The sequence below is a fragment of the Melozone crissalis genome, unplaced genomic scaffold (genome assembly GCF_028551555.1).
Source record: "Melozone crissalis strain CALT ecotype California unplaced genomic scaffold, PUWL_Pcris_2 ptg000023l_1, whole genome shotgun sequence".
In the NCBI taxonomy this organism is placed as follows: Eukaryota; Metazoa; Chordata; class Aves; order Passeriformes; family Passerellidae; genus Melozone; species Melozone crissalis.
The window spans coordinates 33640179-33666556 of record NW_026535801.1 but is presented as its reverse complement, the minus strand read 5'-3'; the positions used below and the strand labels follow the sequence as shown (position 1 = coordinate 33666556).

Below are 26378 nucleotides of genomic sequence, written 5' to 3'. Positions count from 1 at the left end.
CTCCTGGTTTGGGTGGATTTCTGCCAAAATTTCTAAGACAGTGATATGTTCTCACCTTTATTAGTAAAAATATTAAAGCATACACAGAGTGCTTGACAGCATCACTGCTTTTCTTGGCACCATTATTATGTTACAGTTTATTATAATAAACTGTAATATAATTGCAATTTTGCCAATAGGAGCACCTTGACTCTTTTTGGGTGGCTCACTTTTCCCAAAGAAACATAGTGGATAAGGGCCTTTGAGGTGTTTAATGCAGATAGTTTTGTCCATTAGGTAAAATGACTTTGCAGGGAAAGAAAAGCTGGATTTTTACATTATCTGGAAGTATACTGAAAAAAATCAATGAGTGTGGTAAAACAGCCAAGAAATTCCTGGTTTTTTTTTTCCTCCTAGTAGTAAATGTGCTTTTTAATTGAGTGGAATATATGTAAAGAGATGATTTTGTGACCCAGTGTCTTTCTATAAATGCTTTTTTATAAGCTCTAGATGTGTGTATGAGTGTTGGAAAAATGTGATGTCCTTAGTCTTATGAGAACTTGCACTGTTTTAAAGCAAAATGTGATCTTGGCTCTGCTGGGTTATTATATATATGTATTAACTCTATATAATGTACCATAATGTATTACATCTACCAATTTCCTGATCACTTCTCTGGTCTTTTTATCCTAAAAAAAGTGCAGGAAAAAACCCCCATATCTTCATTTCTGATCATAGAATCATAGTATTCTACTGCTTTAAATAGAATTCCATTTCCTGGAAAAACAGGTAATTTAATGGTGAATCAGACTGGGAAAATAAAATGATGAATTTCCAATTAGAGTCCAGTGATACTGACTGAGTAATTTTGCTTGCTAAATTTTTGTTGACAAATATTTCCATAAAGAGTTGCAGGTTTCCCATTCTCACCTGAGCTTGACAAACTCATGTAACTTTCTCCTGCTTTAGATCCCCCTAAGCATAGAGATTTTGTTTGTGTTCCCTTTTCTGGTACTGGCACTCCTTGGTTAATTAACATTTTTATTTGGTTATTGGAATGTTGACTTCAATAATATTTATCTCTGTATATATTCAGTGATATGTGCATGTGTACATATGTATGTGCACAGTCTTATTAAGGCACATTTGGATTTAAACTACTTGTTTTATTTGCATGTAATTTATATGTAAATCTGAAAACAAATAGAAAAATCCTGATGTAAATTTGCAAAATAACCTTTGCAAATGTATTTCATAGGTTGATAAATCTTGATTTAATCTCACTCATCTAAAATAGTTTCTGTCAGATCCATTCTCCAGGACTGTTAAATGGCATAAAATTAAGCATGTGTACAGATACCTGAACAGTGAGAAGCTCCAAAAGTTGATTTTGTTCTTTCTGCTCTAACAGTGAACTTACTTGAAAGTCATGCACCAGTGCAGTTTTTTACCATTAAAAACAGGGCACTGTGTTAAATGTAAATTGTAAAATTACGTGGCAGAGATCTGAATATGACTTTGACATTGCTGCAGTTTGGTAACCTTTGCTGTTTATCTAACCTTCAGTGAACTGCAGTGTTGTGTTGTCAAGCAGATCTGCTTATTAATGCTGAAATTATTGATGCCAGTCTTAAAGATCATTTCTTATGGGACCTTGCCAGTATATCCAGAAATAAAAATACATTTTAAAGCCTTTTTTTATTTAAGCAATCAGACAAAGTGTAACTTTGTTTCTGAGCAATGAAAAGTACAAATTCCAGCAGCAACTTTGTTATATCTGTAGAAAAGCCTATAGGTATGCAACATGGATAGCCTGTATTCATTTATTTTTTAAATCCTTTTTTCTTGAGGTATGTTATTTTACTTGGGGGATTGGGATAAGAATGGAAGACACATTTTACTATCTTGTGACATTTCATTAGACTTGGGATCAATAGAAATATGTGAAAATACCTTTATGGCCATAAATGCCTGTGCCATTTATGTGTTTATACAGACTTCTTGTGTTACATCATAGTAACCTGGATAAATTCATGTTTATGCCTGCTGCTTTGTCATCTTTTTCTGTCCTTGGCCTTACTTGCTTTAGTGAAATACTCCTAAGAATTTTCTTTAATTCTGGCAAAGTAAATGTTGATTTCCTGTAGAAATGGTGCATAGGCTCATTGGAAATTGCTGGCTTCATTTCCATGTAATCTCCCAGGCAGTCTTCAAGATATGGAGGTGGCTTTTCCTAATCAAAGATCTCATTAGCTTCCAGATGAGACTGGAGTGAGGAAAAGAACACGTGGCATGGTGTGAATATTGGGCTTTGGTCTGGTGAGGACACAAGGAACACAACCTGAGGTCAGGGCAGAGCTGTTGGTGAGCTCAGCCCCACAAGGAGTGTGAGACTCCTCTGGACAACCTTCTGTCTGGAGCTGAGATTTGCAGGGCACGTTGGAGTCCTGTTTAATAAAGCAGTTGTTCATTAGCTGTTATCCTCAGGAAATTGCAGAGATCCCCAAGGGTGGCTTCCTGTAGCTCTCAATGTCCCTCCATACCTCTGTCACCTCAAGATGCTTCCTCACTTGTCAGAACTTTGTTATTCCCCCCAGCTCTCCAAGTGTTTCTGCTGGACTGGAAGGAAAGAGTGCAGTATTTTTACTTCCAGAACCTTGTTAGAAACAAACTGTAAAAGACCGGGAGCACAGAGTGGAAAGGCATAATAACTCCGAAATTCTGAGGCTCAGTGAAGTTGCCTCTGATGCTGGCATTGCATCTCTTCATGGCAGTGCCTTGCGTTCAGCTCAGCTTCCAAAAGCATGAGGAGCTCCCTTGCCTGCTGCAGCTTCACTCTACAGTGTGACTGCTCTTTTTTTCAACTAAAACCCAGTTCTGTCATCCATTGTTACTTTATTCAAGTCTCCCTCTGCCCCAACTCCTCAGCAGTGCTTATGGCAGTATTTTCCATGGCCTGCATTTTCTGTAGTTTCTTTAATATTGAGAACTCTGATAGTTTACTTCCCCCCCTCCCTGTTTGAATGCTACTGTGTTAGCGATGGGCACAAATTTTCCCTTTTGTTTTGATCAGTTGTGCTGACCCATCTCTGCTTTTGTATTTATTACATGCAGGAATAATGACCTGAGGTTTAAACTCATCTGCTGGGATTAGACCTTGAACAAGGGTTTCAGCAGACTGCTTTAGAAGTTAAGCTTTTACTTGTTTGTCTAGTGTAATAGCTAGCTCATTGTCTCTGAGTAAGTGTTACAAGGTACACTGCAAAATGAGTGGGAAGATGTGGAATGTGTTCTTAATGCTGGCCATAATACATTAAATAGATTCCATAAATGTTTCTGGGTTGTTTTTTTTTTTGTTAGTAGTTGGAACTAAGGGTGTTGACTAAGCTGTTCCAAAATACCCCCAACAACCAAGATCCAGTTCATGAATGGACACTTGCAGGTCCAAGGAAAAGATCTCTCTACTTAGAGCAAAAATGATCAAGCTGAAAGAAAGCACAAAGTGTTTTTTAAGTTTAATAACCAGTGCGAGTGATCAACACTTCTCAGAATGACCTATATGTGCGCATTTGTTTTAGTTTATTTTTCCTGAGGAGGGTGGGTTTGGGTTTGTTTTGGTTGTTTTGGTCTGGGTTTGTTTTCACTTAGGCTATACAAAAGGATGGCTTTGTTCTACCAGAGCACCACAAAGAAATAAAAATATGTAGAGAGATTGTTCCCATATCCAAACCCTGCACCTGCTCTGAGCAGGGTAATTGCTAACAAGCTGCTCTCTTTTTTAAATGCCAGTTATCCATAGAGCTGACAGAATCCTGAATTCCTCTGAAAGTGGCATTTTACAGTGACTCTGAAAAGAAGTGCCAATGTTTTCATGAATAAAGATATTGACCGGGGAAAGCAATTGTGTGACCATAATCATTGAGACAAGAACTGTAGCAACAGGATCTTCTAACACAGAGGATTTTAAAGGGAACATGAGGGATGAAAATGATAGGTACTTATGCAAATGGATTAGCACTATCCTGAGCCACTTTGTGGATCTGTCTTTTAATCTCTCTTGCTATCTAGGCCGTGGGATTAGTCAAAAACAGCTGGAATGGAATGGACACAATCACTTAATCACAAAATCAGAAGGCTTGCTGGGGTAATTTCCCTTTAAATAGAACACTGCAAACCCAGGGCAGGTAGTACTTAATATCAGTTGCAAGCCCAGCTCTACAAAGAGCTTTGGAAAGACTGCAATCTTTCCATTATAAGTGTATTGAGTCTGTCTTTTAAAACACCTGAAATGTGACATGAAATTATTAGTCTTTTTTTTCTTTTATCGCTTTTTCTTTATGTTTGGGGAATGCAAATGGCAAGAGTTTAATGAAGTGATGTTGTTGTGATTACATCTGAGCTGCAGAGCGAGACTCATTCTCATTCCTACTGCAAAGCATATTACGTTTGCTTTTCCTACTCTAATGCACTTTGCCCCTGAAATTCTTGCCAAAATAAGGAGGGGGCTGTGATTCTCCTTAGTGCTTTTCTCTGTAGGCTTTGTCCTGGTGACAGAAAAAAAGAAAAAAAGACAAAAGGAAGCAGGTGATTTATTCAGAGCATCAGAAGATGCCGTGCTGGCAGAAACTGCTACAGCCCAAACCAAGCTCCTCTAAGATCTTTCACCTGTCTCAACACAAAACCAGGCAAGCCCCAGACACTACTGGTGGGTTTTGTGTTCCAAATAACCACAGTCCAGGGGTAAACACCAATGTGCATCTGCACACCTGGACTGTCAGGCACAGCAACTTGGTAAAGTTCACTCTGGACTGCAGAAATTGTGGCAGAATCTCTGCATTCAGTTTGAGCTGAACCCAGCAGAAATAGATAAAACTGCTTGAATTCTTGTTCTTAGCTTTATTGTAGAGAAATGCATATTTTCTGCATTTATCAGCTGAGTTGATGCAGCATGAGCAGAAGCTCTATGAGAAAAAGCAGGTTGGTTTGTCAGGGTTAGCTTGTCTCTGAAAGTTTGGTTTTCACTCCTTCTCCCAAAGGGGATCCTGCATTTTAACCACCCAATGTCTTCTGGAAAAGAACTCAGAACTCCTCAGGCTTTACCCAGTGCCCTTCCACATTTCTGCTCCCACCAGGCATTCTGCTGTTGCTTCTGGCACGATTTCCATGGTGGAAACTGTGGTTTACACAAAGAGTTTTCCAAGAAATCCAGAAAATGCTGTTAGGATAATTCAGAAACCTGACTTACTAATGCAGCATGCTATGCCAATATTTTCTGACCTTTTGTTCTCTTACAACAACCTTAGTTGTACACACTTGCTGGAAAAATTATGTCTTAAAGACTTTTTATCCTCATTGATTAACAATAAAACTGTGAGACTCGATAAGCTTCAGGAAGCTTTTTTTTTCTGGTTATGCTGCTTACAAGAAAGATTGTAAGTTTGTTCAGGTAGAAATATGGAAATATTTGAAAGTTTTTTGTGCATTCTTCTACTACGTCTCTTAATTCTGAGTGATTTTTTTCTCAAATCAATATCCCCAATACTACTTAAAATATGTGATTGCATTTTTGTGTCAAGAGATAAAAAATATTTTTATTTGAAATAAATCTAGACGAATTTAGTTTCATGTTTTTATTTCTATTGTAATAGGAACTTAGGTCTTCTTTTTAGAATATAGTGTAATACAACCATTATGGAGGCAATGTAATGGTTTTTTTTATTCTAAATATAAAACATCTGTGGCAGAATTTGTATTTTATTTAAAAATAGAGAACAAAAGAAATGCTGAATGAGCCTACAGCCTTCTAGAGTTACAGCATTGGTGTATCAGGGCAAAGAGAGTGCCATGGTCTTGTGCAAGGCTTTTGTCACTGTCCCACATGAGCCTGACAGGCCTGAGAGATGAGCCCATGTTCAAGTTCAGCAAGGCCAAGTGCAGAGTCCTCCATGTGGGTTGTGGCAATTCCAGGCACAAATAAAGGCCAGGCAGAGGATGGATTGAGAGCAGCCCTGAGGAGGAGGAGGACTTTGGGGGTGCTGCTGAGTGAAAAGCTCAGTGTGACCCAGCAATGTGCACTTGCAGGACAGAGATCAGCAGCATCCTTGGCTGCATCCTGGGCTGCATCCATCCCCTGGGGCAGCAGGGCAGGGAGGGGGCTCTGCCTCTCTCCCCTGCTCTGGTGAGACCCCTCCTGCAGGGCTGCATCCAGCTCTGGGGCCTGCAGGGTAAGAAGGGTGTGGGCCCTGTTGGAGGGAGTCCAGAGGAGGTCACAAAGGTGCTCAGAGGGCTGGAGCACCTCTCCTGCACAGTCAGGCTGGGAGAGGTGGGGCTGTTCAGCCTGGAGTCGTGAAAGCCCTGTGAAAACTTTAGAGCAACTTGTAAAGGGGTTACAGGAGAGCTGGAGAGGGACTTTTTACAAGGGCTTGTAGTGACTGGATAAGGGAGAATGGCCTCAGACTGAATGGGGCAGGCTTACATCAGACATAAGAAAGAAATTCTTCACTGTGAGGATCTGGAACAGGCTCCTGGGAGAAGCTGTGGGTCTCCTGCCAGTGTTGAAAGGCAGTCTGGATGGGCTTTGAGCAAGATGGTCCAGTGGAAGATGGGGCTTGGACTGAGCTGATCTTTAAGATCCCTTCCAACCCAAACTGTTTATGATTCTGTGCCATAGATTGTGATATTCAAAGCCATGTCTTTTTGCTGCTTCAAAGATTTTCATGCCTGTAGTGAATCAGTTCATTATCAGCCTGAGAACTGTGTTTGGAGATGGACTATATATCTAGAAAATAGCCTAGAAAAGGAGAGAGAAAGATGCTTCAGCCTATTCGAATTATATTTGCTTTGCATATTTGCTGGATGTATTTTTTTCAGCATTTCCCTCTGAAATACCTTGTTTTGCAGTCGTGAGTGGGATTCAGCACAGAGGGCTGCAGAAGGGTTGAAATGACTCATTTGTCCTCTGACAGCCTCAACCTGTCCTACGTCCCACACCCAGTCCCTGCAGGTTTTTGGTTTAGCCTTTCTTTTGGTTCCTTTAGCTTTCCTTTGCTTCCTTCGGTTTTTCTTTTGGTTACTTCAGCCTTTTTTTTTGGTTGCAGGATTTGCAGCCCCTGTGGTGCTGTATCACACAAAAGGTGCATGCTTTTGTAAGACCTGTGTTTTATGGGTCTTTTCAACCACTTTCAGAAAGTGGATGGAGACAATCACAGAGCAGGAACTTTAGGCTTTGTCCTTGGGTTGCATGCACTGAGATCGCTGATGGTGAGTGCTTGCAGGCTCTTGGTAAACGTGGTCTCCAACATTTGACAACAGCAGCAATTGGAACCATCGGAATCTCTAACATTGGTGTGCAAGGATTTTGTGCAAGAAGTATTTAATTTTTCCCTTTTTAGCTGTGTTTTAGTAAGGTATTACTCAGTCACAAATTGCATTCAGAAATATGTGTTACTTGAGGATTGTTTTTGGCAACAATGCAATTAAATGGTTTGTGAAAAAGCTGCTATAAATAATGAGAAAACTTGCAATTGTATTATTCTTTGTGCTGCCATTTTCTGATTCATTAGAGTTAGACTGTAAAATCTATAATAACATTATAGGTAGTGTTATATATAAACCACCATATTTAAGGGCTGGTATTTTTTTCAAACCACATTAATAAAAGAGCCTATTTAGGAGATCAAATCCTTAAATCTCCATCTGTGTCTGCATTGTTGTCATGTGCCAGTTAGCAGATAGTTATGGGGAAACTACATGTTGTCAAAAGCTTCTCATTGTATGGCTCTCTGTGGTGTTTCCTCTTGAAGGGCTCTACCTTCTTGTCACGCTCAGAAATCACAGCTTCTGCCTTGCCAGTGATACACAGCCCAGAGATCTCTTTAGCTGCCTTTTGCTCATGGCCATTTCAAAGCAGCACGAGGCTAAAAATGTTTTATTGTTGAAGGACTGCAGCTTCCACTGTTTTAAAACTTTGTAGGCTACAGCCCGAGAGTTGCATTGGTTAGCATCAAAAGAATTAATTGGAGATGCCCTTGATAGAGACTGTGCTATGAATTCACTTCATTATAGTAATTTTTCGAATATTTAATTTTATTTAATTTCAATTTTTCTTCATATTTCATCAATATTTCTAATATTTCAGTTTTCTAATATTGTTTGTGTACAGTAGCTTCATAAATGTCTTACAAGAATGTTGTCACTCAATAACATCATCATGACTTTAATAATTTCCAATATAATAATTTGATACAACTTGTGATTTTCATCCAAATTTAAAACCAAATATCTTAATTTGAGACAAATCCTTTTTATGCCATTCCCCAAACTTTCAGCTAGCTGGAAACTCTTCTTTCTCACTGTGGGTACCATTAAGCTTTGTGTGCTCAGTACTTGATTCATCTCTTTGGTATTCTCCTTTCACAGATTTGCAGAGGTATTTAAAATGAAGCTTTATTTTTAGAAACTGAACAATATTCATGTCTGACGAGAAGAACCTTGTGAATAATAAGGACTTGGTACATTTTTTTTAGAAGCTTTGGCACATTCATCAAGTTGTCCAGCTTCTGTCATTTTTAAGTCAGTTCTTTGGAATAGGGTTTTACAATTCTCTCAGGGAAACTAAAGTTTTCTCATCAGCACTTGGTTCTGTGAGCTTCTAGTTCCTGTCTTAAACTGGACTCTGTCAGATGTCATTTAAATAAGGCTAACACTGTGATGCTCTAGAATAAGTTTGTGTTTGCTAGACTGTGCTATTAAAATAATTCTTACTTAAGGGAAAATCATAGCTTGGATCTGAGTTCACCTGCAGGACGCAGAAATTCTGTGTTTTTGTGGAAAAGCTGTGGATCCCTGCAATGTCTAAGGCCACACAGGCTGTGGTAATTAGCATTTCACAAGGGAGGAAGGAAAATGAGGGAAACAAGCAGGCTTGAAAGTGGTTGGGAAGCAGGGGCAATGGGGTGGAGAAAGGAGATGGATGCCAGGAGTTCCTGTTTACACCATTTTTCCCCCTGAGTGCTGAAGCCATGGTAGGGGCTGCCCTGAGGAGACAGAATGGCTGCTCTGCCACTCTGGTGAGAGTAAAAATCTCAAAAATGAGCAGTCTCAGGAAGGCTGGGCAGCATGATGTGTCCAATGGGCAGAAGTGGGGACATTCCTTGCAGGGAGCTGTGATGCACTCAGGACGGCTGTGAGAATTCCCTGTGGGATTGCTTAGAGCCTGTGTTGGACAATTCCCCTTTTATTTTCTGGAAAAGAGGACCAGGGAGAGAAAGTGTCTTTTATAGGTAGAAATGAACTGGCAAGGAGTTAAAAAAACAACGTTTAAGAAGTTAAAGACACAATTGCTGCTGTGGGTGATGCTGTGATGCTGAAGTAGCGCATGTGAGCCAAGAAGGCACAAGAAAATTGCCACTCTCTGTTAAGACTTACCCATTTCACACTCATTATAACCCAGAAATACAAAATGAAATAATGCGAATGTGAAAAAATTTTACCATGCTTTTGGAAGCTTGTAAAACATGGCAGGAGATTTTTTCTTTGTTTTGTTTTGGTTTTATTTGGTTTTTTGCAATCCTCCCATAGCATGTAATTCTAGGAAAATAAACCTAAAGCATTCACCATAGCAAAAATAATAATATTTAATTGATAATTAATTAATTATTATTAATAATAGTTGTTTATTAAATAAAATTAATAGTAACTAAAGGCACATGTAATTGTGGTAGAGAAACATTTCTGCCTACCAAATCTAGATAGATAAAATACTGTTTTCTGTGAGGGAGTGTTTGGGTTGTAAGAAACAATTGCACTAGTTTTGTCATTGTGTTTTTAGCTGTTTATGTGCTGTTTGGTCTCAAACTGTACCATGAATGTGGGCAGTGCATTGCTAGGATTGAAAATATGTAAATGGTGCCTGGCAGGAGTTAAACGTGTAGCTCAGAGGGTGGAGGCTTAAGTGCACTGGTACTTACAGAAGCATTCATTTAACATTTGTTATGAGCTGCTGTTGTTTTTTTATAACTAAGAGGGGAGCAGTTTACAGTTGATCTACTGCATAGAGAAAAAGAGCTTGTAGCTTCAGATGGAATAGTTGCAGCCTCAGGCAGTTTTGCTAATGCTTTCTATTACAAATAAGTTTAATAGTGTGCATTAAAAAGGATGTGTATTTAAACCTTTATGGTCCATACCATGTTAGGTGGAATTACAGTAAATTGCTACATTTCATTTCTGTAATTATCTTATAAACTGCTAGTTGATATTGTCCTGAAGTTTATGTTCAGGACATTTTAACACCAGTTGTATTTTGGACAGCTTGCATAACATCATTTGATTGGCTCTTAGGGGTACAAAATTACATATATATATTAAAAAAAAGGAAAAAATCTATTAAAAAAGCATGAGAATTGCGCACCTTTGGATGACTCTGTGTGCTGTGGAGAGGGGAGAGATCATGATCACCTCCCATGCACATTATGAGCATGCACAGAGCAATATTCCTGTTGCTATTAGTTCTGGAAATGTATGTTTGAGAAACGTGGTCTTTTCCTTTTATTTCACTTTTTTCCATTCCTGTAGGAACTTGGAAGTAACAGCCCTCCGCAGAGGAACTGGAAGGGAATTGCAATTGCGCTGCTGGTGATTCTGGTTGTTTGTTCACTCATCACCATGTCAGTCATTCTTTTAACCCCAGGTAACCTTCTTCTTTATTTTGTCTTATTAAAGGTCTGTTGATTCATAATGCAGTCATAAAGCAATGGATGTTAAAGTGTCTCTTGACTTTGAGCATTCTTAACTTGTGGCTGTTGTAAATTTGGTGCTGTAGGGACTCGGGAGCTGCTGGAGGCTTTGGGGAGCAGAAATATTTGGAGTTGGCAATAGATCCTTGGGATTCTGTCTGTCTTAGGGGGTTACAGCAATCCTTGTGAGTCTCAGCAAGTGTGGGCTGACTTCAAGAGTTTGTTGTTGGTTTTTTGTGTAATTTCAGATTCAGAGATGAGCTAAGAGAAAATTGTATTCCATGGAAAACTGATTCTGAGAATGCAACTTCTCACTGAATCATGAACATGGATATTCCATCTGTACATGCACAAGTTCTTTCTTTCAGAAACAACAATGGAAAAGTAATGGCTCAGTCACAGAAAAAAAAAAGGGAGAGGGCAAGAAGAAGTAGACAAAAAAGAGAAGAAGTAGACAAAAAGAGAAAACACTGCACAAGTTTAAAAAAACCCCAAACTTTGAATCCTTTGCCAGTTTTAAAGTTGGAGTGTAAAGTACCTGATTTGCATGGCATGCCTGGATAGTAAATATTGGTCTGCAAATATTCTGCCATTGAAGTGCTCAGTTTGTGTAAACCAGAAAGTTAATGAAGCTCTTTTCAGTAAATAATGGTTCCAGGCTATTTGGCCACGAGATGCAATCACCGAGGGAAGCTGTGCATGAGCAAGTGCAGCAGCACAGGGCTGCTGCTTTAGAGGAAGGTGCTGAGGATAAATAGAAAAGGATCCAAAAGCTTTGCTTGTCAGAGGGGATGAGGCAGCTGGAAAAAGAAGGCAGGAACAGTATGGGATAGTCTGCTTCCTCTGTTTTGTAAAAATATCTACTCCTTATGCAGGGTGCTGTCCAAAATAACTGTTTGCTTATTTCCACTTAGATCAAGTTGAGAGAAATAAAAGCAAAGTTGTGCTGCTGTAGTCTCAGTGAATAGGAGCCTTCTTCAGGGAATAAGAAAAAAGAGATTTTGAGAGCACATGGTAGTGTATCCTATTACAGTCTAAGACAGAAGACTGTTTTTTGTTTCAAGGAGGATGTTTCCCTTTTTTTGAAGACTTATAAAATATCAAGTGTTTGCTGGAACCTACAATAATAACTTTCAGTTGTGGCTCTTATATCTACATAGAATTATTAATGATATAAAACATAAGCTGAAATCCTTGAAGGCACTCATGGAAACAGAATAAACAACCTAGGGGAATGTTAACTTAAAAAAAAATGTTAAAAAAGCTCAGTGAATTACAACATCTCTGAGGCTGTTTCAAAATCCAGAGATCTTGGCTGAAAATTTGTGTAAGCTGGGACCTACATTTCAGTTGAAGTCATGCAAGTGGAAACTAGTTCTGTCAGCTCAGATGCTCTGAGATATCCCATAGAGACTGTGAAGCTTGATAGGAATGAAAACCTTTCTCCCAGAACAATCTAGCTCTGCAAAATTGGGCTTTCCTGCAGCTTGGAAATGCTCACCATGGAAAGCTTTGAGGTGCATGGTAGGATAGATCATTGCCCTGTTTTGGCCCTAATCATTGCTGTTCCCCCTTCACTTTCATTATTTATTTGATTATTATGAATTATTAGTGGTTTGGGAAGCAGATATTTTGTTCCTCTAAGCACTATAGTTGACACTTCTTTGTCATGAACATGTGTTAAGATCACTGTGGGATGTTCATATTTGAGGGGAGGAAAAGAGTAGAGACCCCCATTCACATCTGGCTATTGTGAAGTGCTCAGTTCCAAGTTAATGCTAATTTGTTATTATAAATATTTGGGTTTGAAAATCCTTCTCATAAAATAGAACAGGTCTGAATTAAGATATTCAGTGCAAATGTCCTTTGTTACCCTGGGATGTTTCAGTGTTCATTTCTAGTAGTATTTTGAGCATCAGAGAGTTCTCTCCCTGTTTAGTTCTGCCTGTATGGATGGGTGCTTCTTAGATTTCATGTAAATTCCCCTAAACACTGTACATCATGCTGCTTCTTTTTATGGAAATGATGATAATTTCAGATGGCTATGGCTCAGAAGCATGATTGTTTCACTGGTATTTTTTGGAGGCAAAAGTGTACTTACTGATATGCCAAACACAACAGCAATGATCTCTTTTGCCTGCAATTATTTACACATTGTTTTGTCCACAATATAAGAAACTCTTAGTTCTGTGTACACTAACAGCTGTCATTTGACTTCTCTCGGATTTTGAGCAGCAGCTTTCCTGCCTTTTCATAGAGGGATCAATGCTTCCATATGGGACAGCATGTTTTTAAAAGAAAATGTAATTCATTTGCAAAAGGCTTCAAAGAGGCTTTAGTTTCCACTAAAGATGGAAACTATGTTAAAACTAAAAGGAAATTCTTGATTTTCTTTTTGTATTATCTTTTATTACATGAAATATAACTTGACTATACAATACTAAGCAGGATCTCTGTTGAAATAAGAGATGTATTTTGGCCTATTAATATCTTGGCTTTTATTCAAATTTGAAACCTCTGTGTTACAATTATGTTTGTGATTTGAGTAAATGTATCGTACCAACAATATTAGTAACATTTCTGATCATTTAATCTTGTTTTTAATCTATGATAATACTCAGAATCTTTATAAATGTCTGAGTGTTCTCAAAAAGAGATGGAAAAGTAGAAGAACAAATCATCCAGTGATGTAAAACATTAGTGACAGAGTCTGAATGAACTCAGCCCAGTAACCACTTGTTGGGGCTCAGGAACTCTCTGTGAGCCCCATGGACTAAGGAGTACATTAAATAAACCCCACTGCTCCCAGCAAGTAGAAATTGCTACACTGCTCGTTACCTGGGAGTAGAAGGCTTGCAGGCAAATATCCCTGCTGGTTTTCTTCAAAATTAGAAAAGTGCAATGATAAAGACAGTGCACAGAGATGCCAAAGAATGAAGTTGCCCTTGTTCAAGCAGAGGACTGGAGTGGAAAAACTTGCAAGTTTCAGAACAGGGGCCTGTCTGTCCTCTGGGGGAACTGCATTATGAATCTAGTGATTTTTGTTTAATATTTGGAGTAGATTTGGAGAAATATTTAAGAGAAAACAGAAGAAAATACCTTGGGAATAATCTTATATCTTTATATTGGCAATCAGTGACCAGTGCAGAGACACAGAGACCACCATGAGATGCCATCATTTGGTTTGTATGTCAGTATAAATATAACACAGGCACCTTTCTTTTTCTGCTTTTATTCTATTTTATACTTTTGAGTTTTCATCTCAGACATGCATATACTAAAATAGTCTTAAGTAGATTTTTAGATAACAGTGCCTTTAAATCATTCCTGACAGTATGTTCCACATTGTAGGAATTATGTGAAGACATATCTGATGAGCCACTGTTGATCTGTATCTCAAAACTGACAAATGTTCAATTGAAAGTATTAGCAGCCTAAAGTTTTATATGAAACCCATTTAAGCACAGCCTAAGAGTTGTATGGATTTGGCCTCCCCTGTACAGGTGTTTTGGCATAATACTTAAACCTGTTTTTTTTCCTTTTGGGACTGTCAGTATTTCTACCTTCATGTTAACTTACAGTTTCTGAAGGTGTGGAAGACTCAAATGCTTTTTCTAGGACTTGATTAGTGAGATATTGATGTTGGCATTTAAACCATGCCTACTGATATGTGCACTTGCTGTTGAGCAAAGTGGCACCTGCCTGATCAGAGACTCAAGGAAAACTCACTCATGATAGAAAAAAAAAAGATACTTTTTCAGAAAAATTACTTTAGAGAACATTTAGGTCAGACAAATAGTCAGAAAAACACTTTTTGTGGAAAGGGTGGAGTGAAATCAAGCTCTGGGAAGAGAATCCATTTGGATTATGTCCAGTAGATAAACTGTTCAAGGTTAGGACTGACCTCTCCATACCCACTCTCATACTACTCTTAAAGGAAAAGAAAGCAAACTACTATTTTGTTTTGTTTTGTTTTGGTTTTGTTTTGTTTTGTTTTGTTTTGGTTTTTTTTGTTTTTTTGCGATGTGGATATTCACTGCAAGAATTTTCAGATTTCTGTTCAATTCTGTATAGACTCCCCGTGCCTACTGTAAATTTGCGGGCAGGTTTTGATATCCAGCTATTTTCTGGCAAGTTTTCTTTCTTTGTCATGATAACACAAAGTGAGCTATGCTAATTCCCAGTTACACCTGCTAGCTTGCATACCATTTACTAGTGGTGTTTTTTTCTTTTTTCAGATGGAATTTAATATCAAGCCTTTATCCTAATTTCTAGCATAAAACCTTTTTTTTCCACAGCAAAGTCAGTAGGGAGCTTCAGTTAATGGCATACTACAGTACATAATTATTAGTTTTATTTGCTAAGTTAGAAGGCAAATTTTATGAGGTGTTTAGACTATATTTAACCTGCAAAAATAATATCCTATAAACTCATGAAAAGTAGCAAGGCCATTAATTTCAAGTTTTGGAGCCTTCTAGTTTAGTAAGCACAAACAGGTTTGTCACTTTGAATTAATGCATGCCAGTATTGGAACTGTTTTTAATTGGATGTACAATTAAGAAGTAGTCATTTAGTCTTTAGCATTTGATTTTGTTTGTGTCTCTGTAATCTGTGTCATTTGCTGCACATACATACATACATACATACATACATACATATATATACATACATATATATATATATAAATATATATAATTTCAGACCAAAATACAGAAATCTGTGGTAAATAGCATGAGAATATTGGAAATATCATTCCTTTAAGGAATAATTCAATAAAATTTACAGGGAAATGAAAAAGAGACAGTAGGCTATTTTGCAATGTAATAAATGCACAGTAGTAAAAGGAAATCTTTAAAATGAAACAAATACATCCTAGAATCAAAGATTAGTTTGGGTTGTAAAGGACCTTAAAGGTCATCTCATTCCAACCCTTCTGCCATGGGCAGGGACACTTTCCACTATCCCAGGTGCCTCCAAGCCCTGTCATGGTTCTGAGCACTTCCAGGGATGGGGCAGCCACAGCTGCTCTGGGCCAGGACCTCTCCACTCTCACAGGGAAGAATTTCTTCCTGGCACCCAATCTAAACCTGCACTCTTTCAGTTTAAAGCAATTTCCCCTTTCCTGTCGCTCCATGACAGCCCAAAAGTCCCTCTCAGTCTCATAGCAGAGTCCCCCTGTGGAGTCCCTCTGTCTCCACAGCAGAGATGCTGCAGCCCCCTGAGCATCTTTGTGGCCTCCTCTGGACCTGCTCCAACAGGTCCATGTCCTTGTCCTTGTCACTTGGAGAAGACTTACCAACAATCCATTCCAGGAACCTGCTGGGTTGGTTATGTCTCACTGTGCTGTCCCCCAAGAGGTATTGGGGTGGCCAAAGTCACCCACAAGGACCAGGGCTTGTGGATGTGAGGACACTGCCCATGCTCTCCCAGCTGGGGTGGCCTGCAGCAGCCACCAAGGTGACAATGATGTCACCTGGCTCTGGCCCCTCTTTAATCTTGACACATAAGGTCAGGTCACCTCATCCATCCATCCATCCATCCATCCATCCATCCATCCATCCATCCATTCATCCTTCCATCCATCCATCCTTCCATCCATCCATCCATCTATCCCAGCTGGTCCCTGACACAGAGGGCCACCCCTCTTGTTCTCCCCTGCCTCTGAGCATAAACATGGTGGGGTACAATTAATTTGTGCTTGTGTCAATAGAGATTAACCCACTGATGTTTTGAGGGTTCCCAGGATGTGTAATTCATCCTGTTATAGATAAACATCTAGATGTTAGCATCTATATAGATAAACATCTGAGATGTTGACAGAGGACAAAGGTGGAGCTAAGGGTTACAAACAGGACTCTGGTTTGGTTAAAATTTAGCATTAGGAAAAGAACCCAAAATTCTAAAGCATTTTGTAAAGTTGCTTGAAGATACCATTTTTTTTCAGTTAAGTATAATTTAAAAATTACTTTAAAATCCAATTTATATCGAGATTACTTGCCAGGGATGTGATAGCAAACAGACTGGTGTTCCTTCCTTCTCTAATAGCCTCTCTGTGCTCGGCTGATGTATTATTTTAGTGATTTTTATTTAAGCAGTTGGAAAAAAAATCTGTCATAGGTAAGGCAATCTTTGACAGCATAACAGCTTGTGTGAGCTTGATTGCTAGTTGGCAAACTGGCAGGAAATAAAGGGTCACAATGCGTAGAAACAGACTCAGGTGAGGTTAGAAGGGGAACACGCTTGGAATTACAAACAGCATCAGGACCAGGGTGTATGGAATCCAAATAGGTGGTGGAAAACAGCCTGTGCAGGGTAAGGTTGTCAATAAGGCTGTGGAAAAAGGGGATAATGGGCATGAGGAGAGCCCAGTGTCTGCTGCTGTTAAGTCAGGAGCGGTGTTCTGAAGACACAGGAAGGTGTTTGTGGAGCTGAGCAGAGCACACATAACAACGTGTGCTCACTTTGAAGATAAAAACACAGTGTGTGGCAGGAGCAAGAACTAACAAGGTCCCACGATGTGTAAACAGAGGGATTAGGTGTAAATCAAGAGAGATAATGTTGCTCTGCTGTAAAGCCCCTGTAAGACTGCAAGTGGAATATTGTGTCCCATGCTGGACTGGCAGATGAAAAATAAAAACAAACCTAAACAGGCTATTTTGATTCCTGGAAGGTAGGAAGAGGGAAAAAGCTTATTTTAGGATTAGAGTGTTTGTCTTATGAGGGAGGATCCTTACAAGACATGGAGTGCAAGAGGAGTTGGTTGCAGTGGGTGAGTGCTTCCAGAGCCCTGCTGCCTCCTGGGAGGGAGCAACGTGAAAAATGCAGCAGAGCTGTGGAGTGAGCAGCTGGGATGGCCTTGGGTCCATTGTAAATTCATGATGTGCATTAAAAGGGAGTTTCTTTTCAGGACACCAAGGATGTGCTTGTATTAATATCAGCTGAAGTGGCTGCAGCAGGCAGCGCTGACATTTAAAGGCAAAAATAACATATTGCTGTTGATTCCAGTAAGCTTTCTGCTGGCCCTCTAATTGAGAAATTTGGCTGAATAAAGACCAATAACAAAACTATTGATTGACTTTATTCTCTTTGAAGGGTCACATTTTCATCCAAAATGTATTACAGGATATGACCTTTGCAAAGCAGGTTTCTTTGTTAAAAATATCCTGGTAGCATCATGGGTTGACACAAAGGTAACAAAGACGCTTGACTGCTGTGATGGCAGGTACTCTCTTTGTATGTGACTGTCACCAGAGCACTGCTTAATATCTAAAAGGACAAAATCTCCCTAACACATAGAAGGAAAGAAAAGCTCATAGAGAAGAGAAAGAGTGCAGTAATTTATGGTAACCTGCCCAATAATATAAAATTATTTTAAAAAGCTGGCAGGGCATTGGGCTGGTTGTATGGGAAGTGCACAGGTGCATCTTTTTGCAGAGGGAACAGCCAGCACAGCTTTGGCAGCTTTTTTCTGTTCTAAACAGCCCAAAGCAGTCAGGTGAGGTGCAAGCTGATGCCAGTGATTATTGCTTGGAAACTTGGTGGTTTTATCTTTTGACACTAAAACTTTTGCTTTAATAGTAATGGTTCAATATTACCACTGTTAGTGCAGTTCTCTCTTGAATCTTCACTATTGAAATCTTCACTACTTGTTTTTATAGATTACAGCAAAAGAACACTGATATTTAGCAGAGCTCCTTTTTTAGTTTTCTGAAGTGTGGAGATGATTTTAGATGCAGGAAAATAATTTTGGTTTATTTTGTTTTGTTTTGTAAGTCAGTGTTGGCTAATGTTCAGGAGCACAGTATTCCTGGGTCGTGTTTGGGAAAAATACAAGGCTGCTAGCCAAGTTATGGTGTTCATGTCACTAGAAAGCAAGCCCAGGTTACAAAATGTGCATGTAGATTTTTTTTAAATTTTATTTTAAATTGTGGAATAGGTGAAGTTGGTTCCAAATTTACTCGCAGAAGTTTTTTATCTAGTTTCTCTCAGTGTATGGTACTCAATATGGCCAACATTCTTTGGCCAGGAAATTTTGGCGTTGTTTGTAATTTTTTGTGGTGTGGGGCTGTGGTAAGGAAGAGCTTTGCTCTTAAAGTCCCAGTATAATAAATAGCCAAACGCTAAATCCTGTAGTTTTCCTGTCCAAAAGGTACCAATTCTTTGTTTCCTGAAGCTTTACTAAACAAAAATGATACTTTTACTTGTTGTGAAAAAAACCCAAAAGAGCAAGGTATTGTTATCAGGGTTCTATAATGCCAGTGTTTTGCAAACAACCAAGAATATATTGTTTCCAATATTTATCTAAAATGATCTTGTTGTGTTTATTTTAGATGAACTTGCAAATTCATCAGAAAACAGATTATCCTTGGAAGATCTCTTCAGAAAAGAGTTCATAGTTCATAATCCAGAAGCCAAATGGATTAATGGTAAGTTTATAAACTCTCACTTAATTTGAAACTAGGTAAAAATTTTAAGTCTTGAATGATATTATCCAGTCACTGAGGGAAAAAAAATAAAATCAGTTAAAATTTCAAACCCTCTTGAAATTGGCCAGTGTCCCAGTTTTCCTTCTTACTCTGAATCACGTCTCTTGCATTAATTTTTGAAGTGGCTTTCTAATTTTAAAGCTCTGTCTAGTAGAAACCCATTAAAATGATCTGTTCATGCTCCTGACTCAGTTGGAAGCAGTGATGAAGAATTGTGTTTAAGAACTGGATCTTGTTTGTGGATTCACAGGAAAATCAACTCTATTAATAGCTGAACTTTGGGGTTTGGGAACTGGTTCCCTTGCATTTAGAAAAGACTTGAATATTTCAATATATCTCTATAGCCATAGCAATTTCCTGATCACTATGAATTGTGTTTAGCATTCTAATTTATTAAATGATTTGAACATGGCATACAGATAGCTCAAAAAAATTAAGTCGTTTTAAAGTAATAAAGAAAATCAAATTCAAACTCTTTTTTTCAACTCATTGACTCCTTTTTCTCTTGTTGCCATGCCTTGTTCACTTTCTCCCTGTAAGAAATGTACATGTAATGCAGTAGCAACTTTCTGGTTTGTGTCATGTAATCTGGGTGTTCCTGCAGTGACAGAATCAAAGAAATGACAACAGGATTTGTGCAAAACTGAGCAAGACAAAACTGTTGTGGAGTGCTCTGTGCAAGGAGTCTGGCAGTCTGTGGCTGTGTGTGTAAATTCAGAATGACCTTGCATGGAAATAATGCCTCATTATATCACCTTTGGCATTCAGCTATAACTAGAACTGCTTTACTTAGCTGGGAGTTCTGTGATTGAATTATTGCTTTGTGATAAACTCTGAAGAATGAAGTGGCTATAATAAACATACGTGCATTTAAAAGCAAAAGCATAAAAAGGAGAAAAGTATGGTCAATCTTTTTTTTTTCCCCAGCACCTGCTCTGTTGTTATTTGTTAGCCATTAGTTTAGGGCTAAGAGAAGGGACACTCAGTTCAATTTCCTCTCACCTCTGCTGAGTTGCCCTTAGTTTCTTCTTTGGACTGGTTTCTGTCTACAGTCAGTGCAAAAAAAAGTGATACTGGGTAAAGCTGGAACAGTTCTATTGCCAGGAGGAGCAGTTTCTTGTGTTTTTGCTAATGAAATCATAAAAGCAGGTTTTCAATTTGCTTTTCTCTGGTAAATTCACAAAACAGCTGCTTCTGACCCCACCCTATCTGAAAAACACTGCTCCTAATTGTCAAATAAAGTTATCCCAGACCCAGTATTGTAAAATAAAGGGGTCACTAAAAGCAGGTAAGTACACAGTGGAAGAACATAATTTTGCTGGTTCTAACCATTCCTCTTGTTACTTAAAAAATCCATGAGATTATTCTCCTAAGAACTCTATTAGTTCCTCATAACATGTGCATAATATTCTATGCATAAAAGTAGTACTAATTTCAAAACCCAGGACAATAAAACTAAAAGGCTGTGGATGGAGCTACATTAAATAATGGTGAAGCTATAAAAGATGTAGTTAATTGTATTTCTTAACACTCTTCTACAGCCTGTAATAACAGCAAAACTTCTTTTATGAGTTTTCCAGATGTGGTAAAAAAGAAAAGTAGAATTTGATGCTAAACCCTTCCTTGGATACAAGTTTCTTCTGTGATCTTCAAAATCCATCTTAAAAAGCTCCTACAGTGAAATAGAATTTTATTAGCATCATGCACAAATATAATTTGTATCATGCAAAAAATTGTTGTAAGCAATCCAGTCTAAAAGCTATGAGATTGTACAGGTATGAACTTTTCCATCTCTTGAAAATAATATTAGAAATGCTATTTATGAGAGAAAGACCCTGTGTTTTACTAACAGTACACTGGTACTAATATCCAGTCTTTCTGCAATGATGGTTTTCTGAGTCAGTGTGAAAACTTCTAAGATTTTTACATTAAACTCAGGTGCTCTCCTGAGTGTATTGGCCAAAGAAACAGTGAAGTCCAATAGTACAAAAAAAAAGGAAAAAAGAACATTTTGTTTATTAGAGTATGTGTGTGTGTATGAGAAGTAAAGAAAAAGTGAGGGTAATTAAGGATTTATGAATTTTTAGTATTTTTGACGACACACAGAAAAAATATGTATAGGATTTGGGATTTTTTTTTTAATAGCCAGTATAGTTAATGATATCCAATATCTTGGGCAATAAAAACCCCCAAGGAATAGTCTTGCAAAGCAGCATTTTTGCTTCCTGCTTCTATTTTTATTTTTTAAGACTTTATTTCCTGGCAGTGTGGCATTGCAGTGATGGCATTATATGCATGGAAAATGAAATATATAAGTTCAGATTCATTAGTGTGGAGCTGGAGGGGAGCATTTGGCACTTTCTTTGGATATTGGCAGGATAAGTGAACTCTGCACAGGATGATTTTAGCAGAAAATAAATAGCTACTTACTACCTTTTGCTCCTCTTGGAATGGGATAATTTGTATCCATCTGAAAGTTTTATCATCATCTTTCCTTCCTGGAAGGGGTAGGGATAGAGATTGAAAAAGTGGCTCCTGCTGTAAGCAATGTCTTCAGGGTCTGGAGCATGTTTTGTAGAAAAACAAAAGGAAAGATTTAAAGATTTCAAGTGGTGGATGAATCACTGTGTCCTTAGGAAAGGCCTGGTATTTAACTTTAATGAAACTTTCCCTACTGATCTTTGCATTTCTCTGACATTATCTTCCAATCTTGCATTATTTCTTCCTTGTTTGAAAGCTCCTCCACTACAAACCCCATCCCCATGCAGCTATTTCTAGACTGCTCTTTAATAAGAGCAGCCCTTAAATGCAGATTTTTTTTACAGTCCATTTCCTTTTCTGCTTGAAACTGAGTCCACAATTTTATGGGCTTGCCACCAAAGTTAATAATTATGCAAATGTCTAAAGTTGGAGAGGAGATGTTGGTCTTTATCTGAGATAATCAGATGTTGCTGAAGAAAATAAAAGAAACACTATGAGCTAGTCTTAAAAGTGACAAAATATATTCCCATTTTATATAGTATGTGAAGATGTACCTGTGCAGATATCCAGATTTCTTCTTAATTTTTTTTTTCTTTCTATTTTGGTTCATTTCAAAGGCAATATATATTTTTTTTAACCTGACTTGAATTTTTTTTTTCTCTTTGAAAGAATTTACATAGAATAAGAAAATAGGGCTGATAGCCAGTAATTTTGTCGTAAATAACTTAGTAGGGCACTAAACTTTGTCAGTTTTAAATCTGATTACTTTGGCTGTAAAAGGACATGGTGGAGAGTGCACACAACCATTAACCAGTCCAATCCCTGTTAGCTGGAAAAATGTTTAATTTCAGAAGGCATTCCAGTTGTCTGGCTTAGTTTTGGAGACCTTGAATGAGAGTACATCTCCCTCTAGCATTATTGATCTTCAGGTTTTCTAATAGGAAATAAGAATTTAAAATGCTGCCAGTGAATAATGAATGTGAATGTGTCAGGTTGAACCTGACAGCTCATTGGGGCAGAGTGAAGAATTTTTTCAGGATATTTTCCCAATTTCTCTCAAGTTACTTAGAAATGTGTGTGCTGCCCTTTGGGAAATATTGAGGACTCAACACATTTCCATTCTTTTACTGAGGTCTGTACTTAGATCTCTTGTTCCAGGGACTATAGCTGTAAATGACAATAAAATTCAGAATATTTTTGTGTATTCCTCTGTGAATAGATGAGTTGCTTTAATTTTTTTTTCTGTTCAGACATTCTTTGCCAATCTTTGCTGTACACGATGGAGTGCACTGGCTCCTTGGTGGCACTGTCAGATGGGTGTAGAGGCAGCACAATGACAGGATTTTTCATATATTTGAATAAAGAGTGTGTGTTTTTGTGTATGTGTGTTTGTGTGTGTATGTGTTTTTTATGTATGTGTTTGTGTGTGTGTGTGTTTTCTCTTATTGTAAACCCTTGTTTTGGAATTAGGTTTATCACTTTTTCCACCATAAAATCCAAGGTAGTGCCAGCAGTCCCGGCAGGCACACCCTGTTCAGATATAATTTTCAAAGGAAATAATTTTTTAATACACATATATATTTCCAAGGCAAAGATTCTTCAACTTTTTTTTTTTATTGTTTCTTCCCCTTTTACAGTTTTAATGTGTTCCTTTGGATGTTATAATAAACCATTCCATCCAAGTCAGAAATATTTTCACTCCAGGTGTATTTTTTTTAACTCAAGCCTTTGCATTAGATTTATTTATTTGTTTTATTTTTTTGTTTTTTATGGTGTTTCCAGATTTCCTATAGTAGCCTCAGCAGAAGCTGTCATTGCTGAGTAATTGCCAGTTCTGATGTGGGCATCTTTGTTTTCATGCAGTGAGGAGAAAAGAGAGCAGGTGATGACACCCCTTTTGAACATCAGATAAAACATGGGATTGGTTTAGGGAGGAAATCCTTCTGCTCCCCACATTTATTTTGAAAACATTTATTTTGTTTAGTAGTTTCTTAAAAAAAAAAAAAGGAGAATTATCATTTTAAAGCATTCCTACTTTACAGTTGATGAGTGGTTTCACTGTCATGTTTTGTAGACTGTGTATTACAGTTTACATGGAAAGATATTACCTGGCTGAAGAAATATTACTTCAGCTTCTCATAACATGTTTTCTTTCCTTAAAGAGCAACTGAGAGAGTGTCTGCCCATAATTTTACCTGTGGCTGTCCCTGGCACGTTTCTCATGCTGTACACTGCCTTTGTCACCTGGGGAGGGAACTGTGCAGGCAGTGGCCTGTGCTGGAGCTGCTGCTTCCCTTGGGTCCCTCTTGCCTCTTGTCCATCCTAAAAAATAAAATAAACAGTGGGCCTGGGAAACCTGCCATGAAGGTGGTTGAAACTGCTTTTAAATGATTTATGATGGAAATGGAAGCGGTTTGGGAAGCACAGCACTTGGATTCCACAGTAGCACATATGCCAACTTTGTGCTTTAAAAATATGTTTTAAAACATTTAGCATTTCTTAAAGAAGCATTTCCTGTGTGTGAGATAATCATAAACTTGTTTTCACAGAGCTGAGTGTGTTGTGGTGTTTGTCAGTGGATATGGGTCAAGTGCAAGAAATAATCCAGCACTGAGCAGTAAGAGAAGAGATTCTGCTCCAGAAATTGAGTTGGATTCAAGAAGCAAAGAAACACCTCTTTTAGAATTACACATCTATGAGTGTTGGTGTTACCCTTGCAATCAGGGATGGATATTGTGTGAAAATATGTTATTTTATTCCCTAAATGAGATGAGAGTGGGAAATGGCCAGGCTGGAGTGCAGCCATGGAGCAGGAGAGCCCTGGTGGTGTAGCAGGGGCTGTTTGGTGCTCACAAATTTGCTGTGATGTTAATTAATTAATTAATCAACTAATGCTTTTGGGCAGAAGTGAAGAGGGGTGTGCTCAGTGTTACTTGTGCCAGCTCTGCACAGAGCTTTCATTTTTTGTTGGAATCTGTCTGTGCAGAGCCTGGAGCTGGAAGCCAGGCCAGGGAGTTGTTTTGTTGTCTCTTGTCTGTGAAGGGTTTATTTCTGAAAGGCAGCAGAGGGGGTTGCACTTTGATTCTCTGTGCTGCAAAAAGCAGCCTGTGGAAGAACAAGTAAAAAAAAAAAAAATCCTAAGATAGCACTCCAGTCTTTGGAGGCTTTCAGCTGAAATTCTTCTTTCCTAAAACTCCAGCAAGTTGTGTGAAATACACACCCAAGTTTTGCCAAGTCTGAAGACAATGTTTTGGGAAAGGCCCAGAAAATTTGAGAAGATACATAAAGCATCTCCAGGCTGGCTGATATTTGTCTCAGAAACTGCTAAAAAGGGGAATAAAAGGCTTGATTGATACCATTCCACTGATTTATTAAAATAACTTCTTAAACAAAAGAATTTAAACAATGTTTTTGTGAAACAGATTGAGTGATTCAATTCTCTCATTAGGGAACAGACTGGAGGAGTTTGGGGCTGTGTTTGTGCTGATGCTAAAGATTTTCTGTGAGCCAGCTATGGGTGGGTAATGGGTCATTCAGGGAAAGGTTGCGGAGGTACCACCCCTGTACCAAGAATAATGTGCATTGTGGTGTCCTTTGCTCCAGGAATTGTGGTTTCTCCAGCAATGGACATTTTGGTTTAGGAAGAATTTTTCTCATTAGTTTTAGTTTTTGTGGGTGGTTTGGTGTTTTGTCTTCATTAAAATTCTTTTTTCCACTGTGTGTACAACAGTAAGGTAATTTAATCAGTAATTTTTCTGTTTGGCTCTGGTCTATTTAAACCATTTTAGTCAGTGGCTGTTGCATCTGATCTCCCTGCCCCAGCACACTGTCAGGACCTGCTGCAGGGACGGTGCCCCTTTCTGCTCTCCTGTAATTGATGTCCCCAAGGTGTCACATTTCTGCCTCCTCAGGAGCAGATCTGGGCAGTTTCTGCACAGCTCAGTTAATCCCTGTGGCTGCACCAATACTGGTGCCACTGTTAATGATGGTGAACAGGAATTAAACAGTGCTGTGCATTCAGGGCCATTAACTTGTGTCACCACTGGATTCTGCAAATGACTTCTCCCTTCCTTCACCAACATTCTTTGTACACCAGGACAACACTGTGTTATTGTGACTTCTGCAGTATCCTGACTCTTGTTTTCTCTCAAGCATCACCATTACTGATTACAAAAAAAACACTTTTCCTGGCCGTTTTTTTTTTTTTTTTTTACATTTTGTTGTTGATTTTACTAGGTGTGTTGTATTCTCTCCACAGAATACTTGAAATATATTTTCCTTAAGAGTCCTTGCTTCTTGGAACAACTTACATCTAATTGTATTTATTGAGATGTGGCCTGATTCCATGCTAGTTGAAATCTCTAGGTATGGGACAAAAATCCAGAGACTGGGACACAAGTCAGGAAAAAATGAAATCAGATATTCCAGCTAGTGGGAGGTCAAACTACCTTTTGCCACCAATAGCCAAACACACAGCTAATCATTGCAATCCTTCTTAAAATTTATGTCCCTATTGATTTTTTACTTATTCCACAGCCCAGAGCATTAAGAATTTAACAAAGACATCAATATCCTTAGAAAACATTTACACAGGGAGAGTGTATCTGTTGCACGAGGTGTCTTTTGAAAGAGATTAGCAGAATGATTTACATTTTCTAATCAGTATTTCTGGATAGTAACCTAATGCTGAAAGTTTAAG

The 26378-nt window shown here is 38.3% G+C and overlaps 1 protein-coding gene across 2 annotated transcripts in view; it reads left to right on the top strand.

Moving 5' to 3' along the window:
• The window catches only part of DPP10 (dipeptidyl peptidase like 10), a 434475-nt gene that overhangs the window by 228384 nt on the left and 179713 nt on the right, over positions 1 to 26378 (top strand). For both annotated transcript variants that reach the window (XM_054277922.1, XM_054277921.1), the window contains exons 2-3: positions 10552 to 10666; positions 19043 to 19138. In XM_054277922.1, coding sequence (XP_054133897.1) covers positions 10552 to 10666; positions 19043 to 19138 — 211 coding nt within the window. The remainder of the gene's footprint in view (positions 1 to 10551; positions 10667 to 19042; positions 19139 to 26378) is intronic.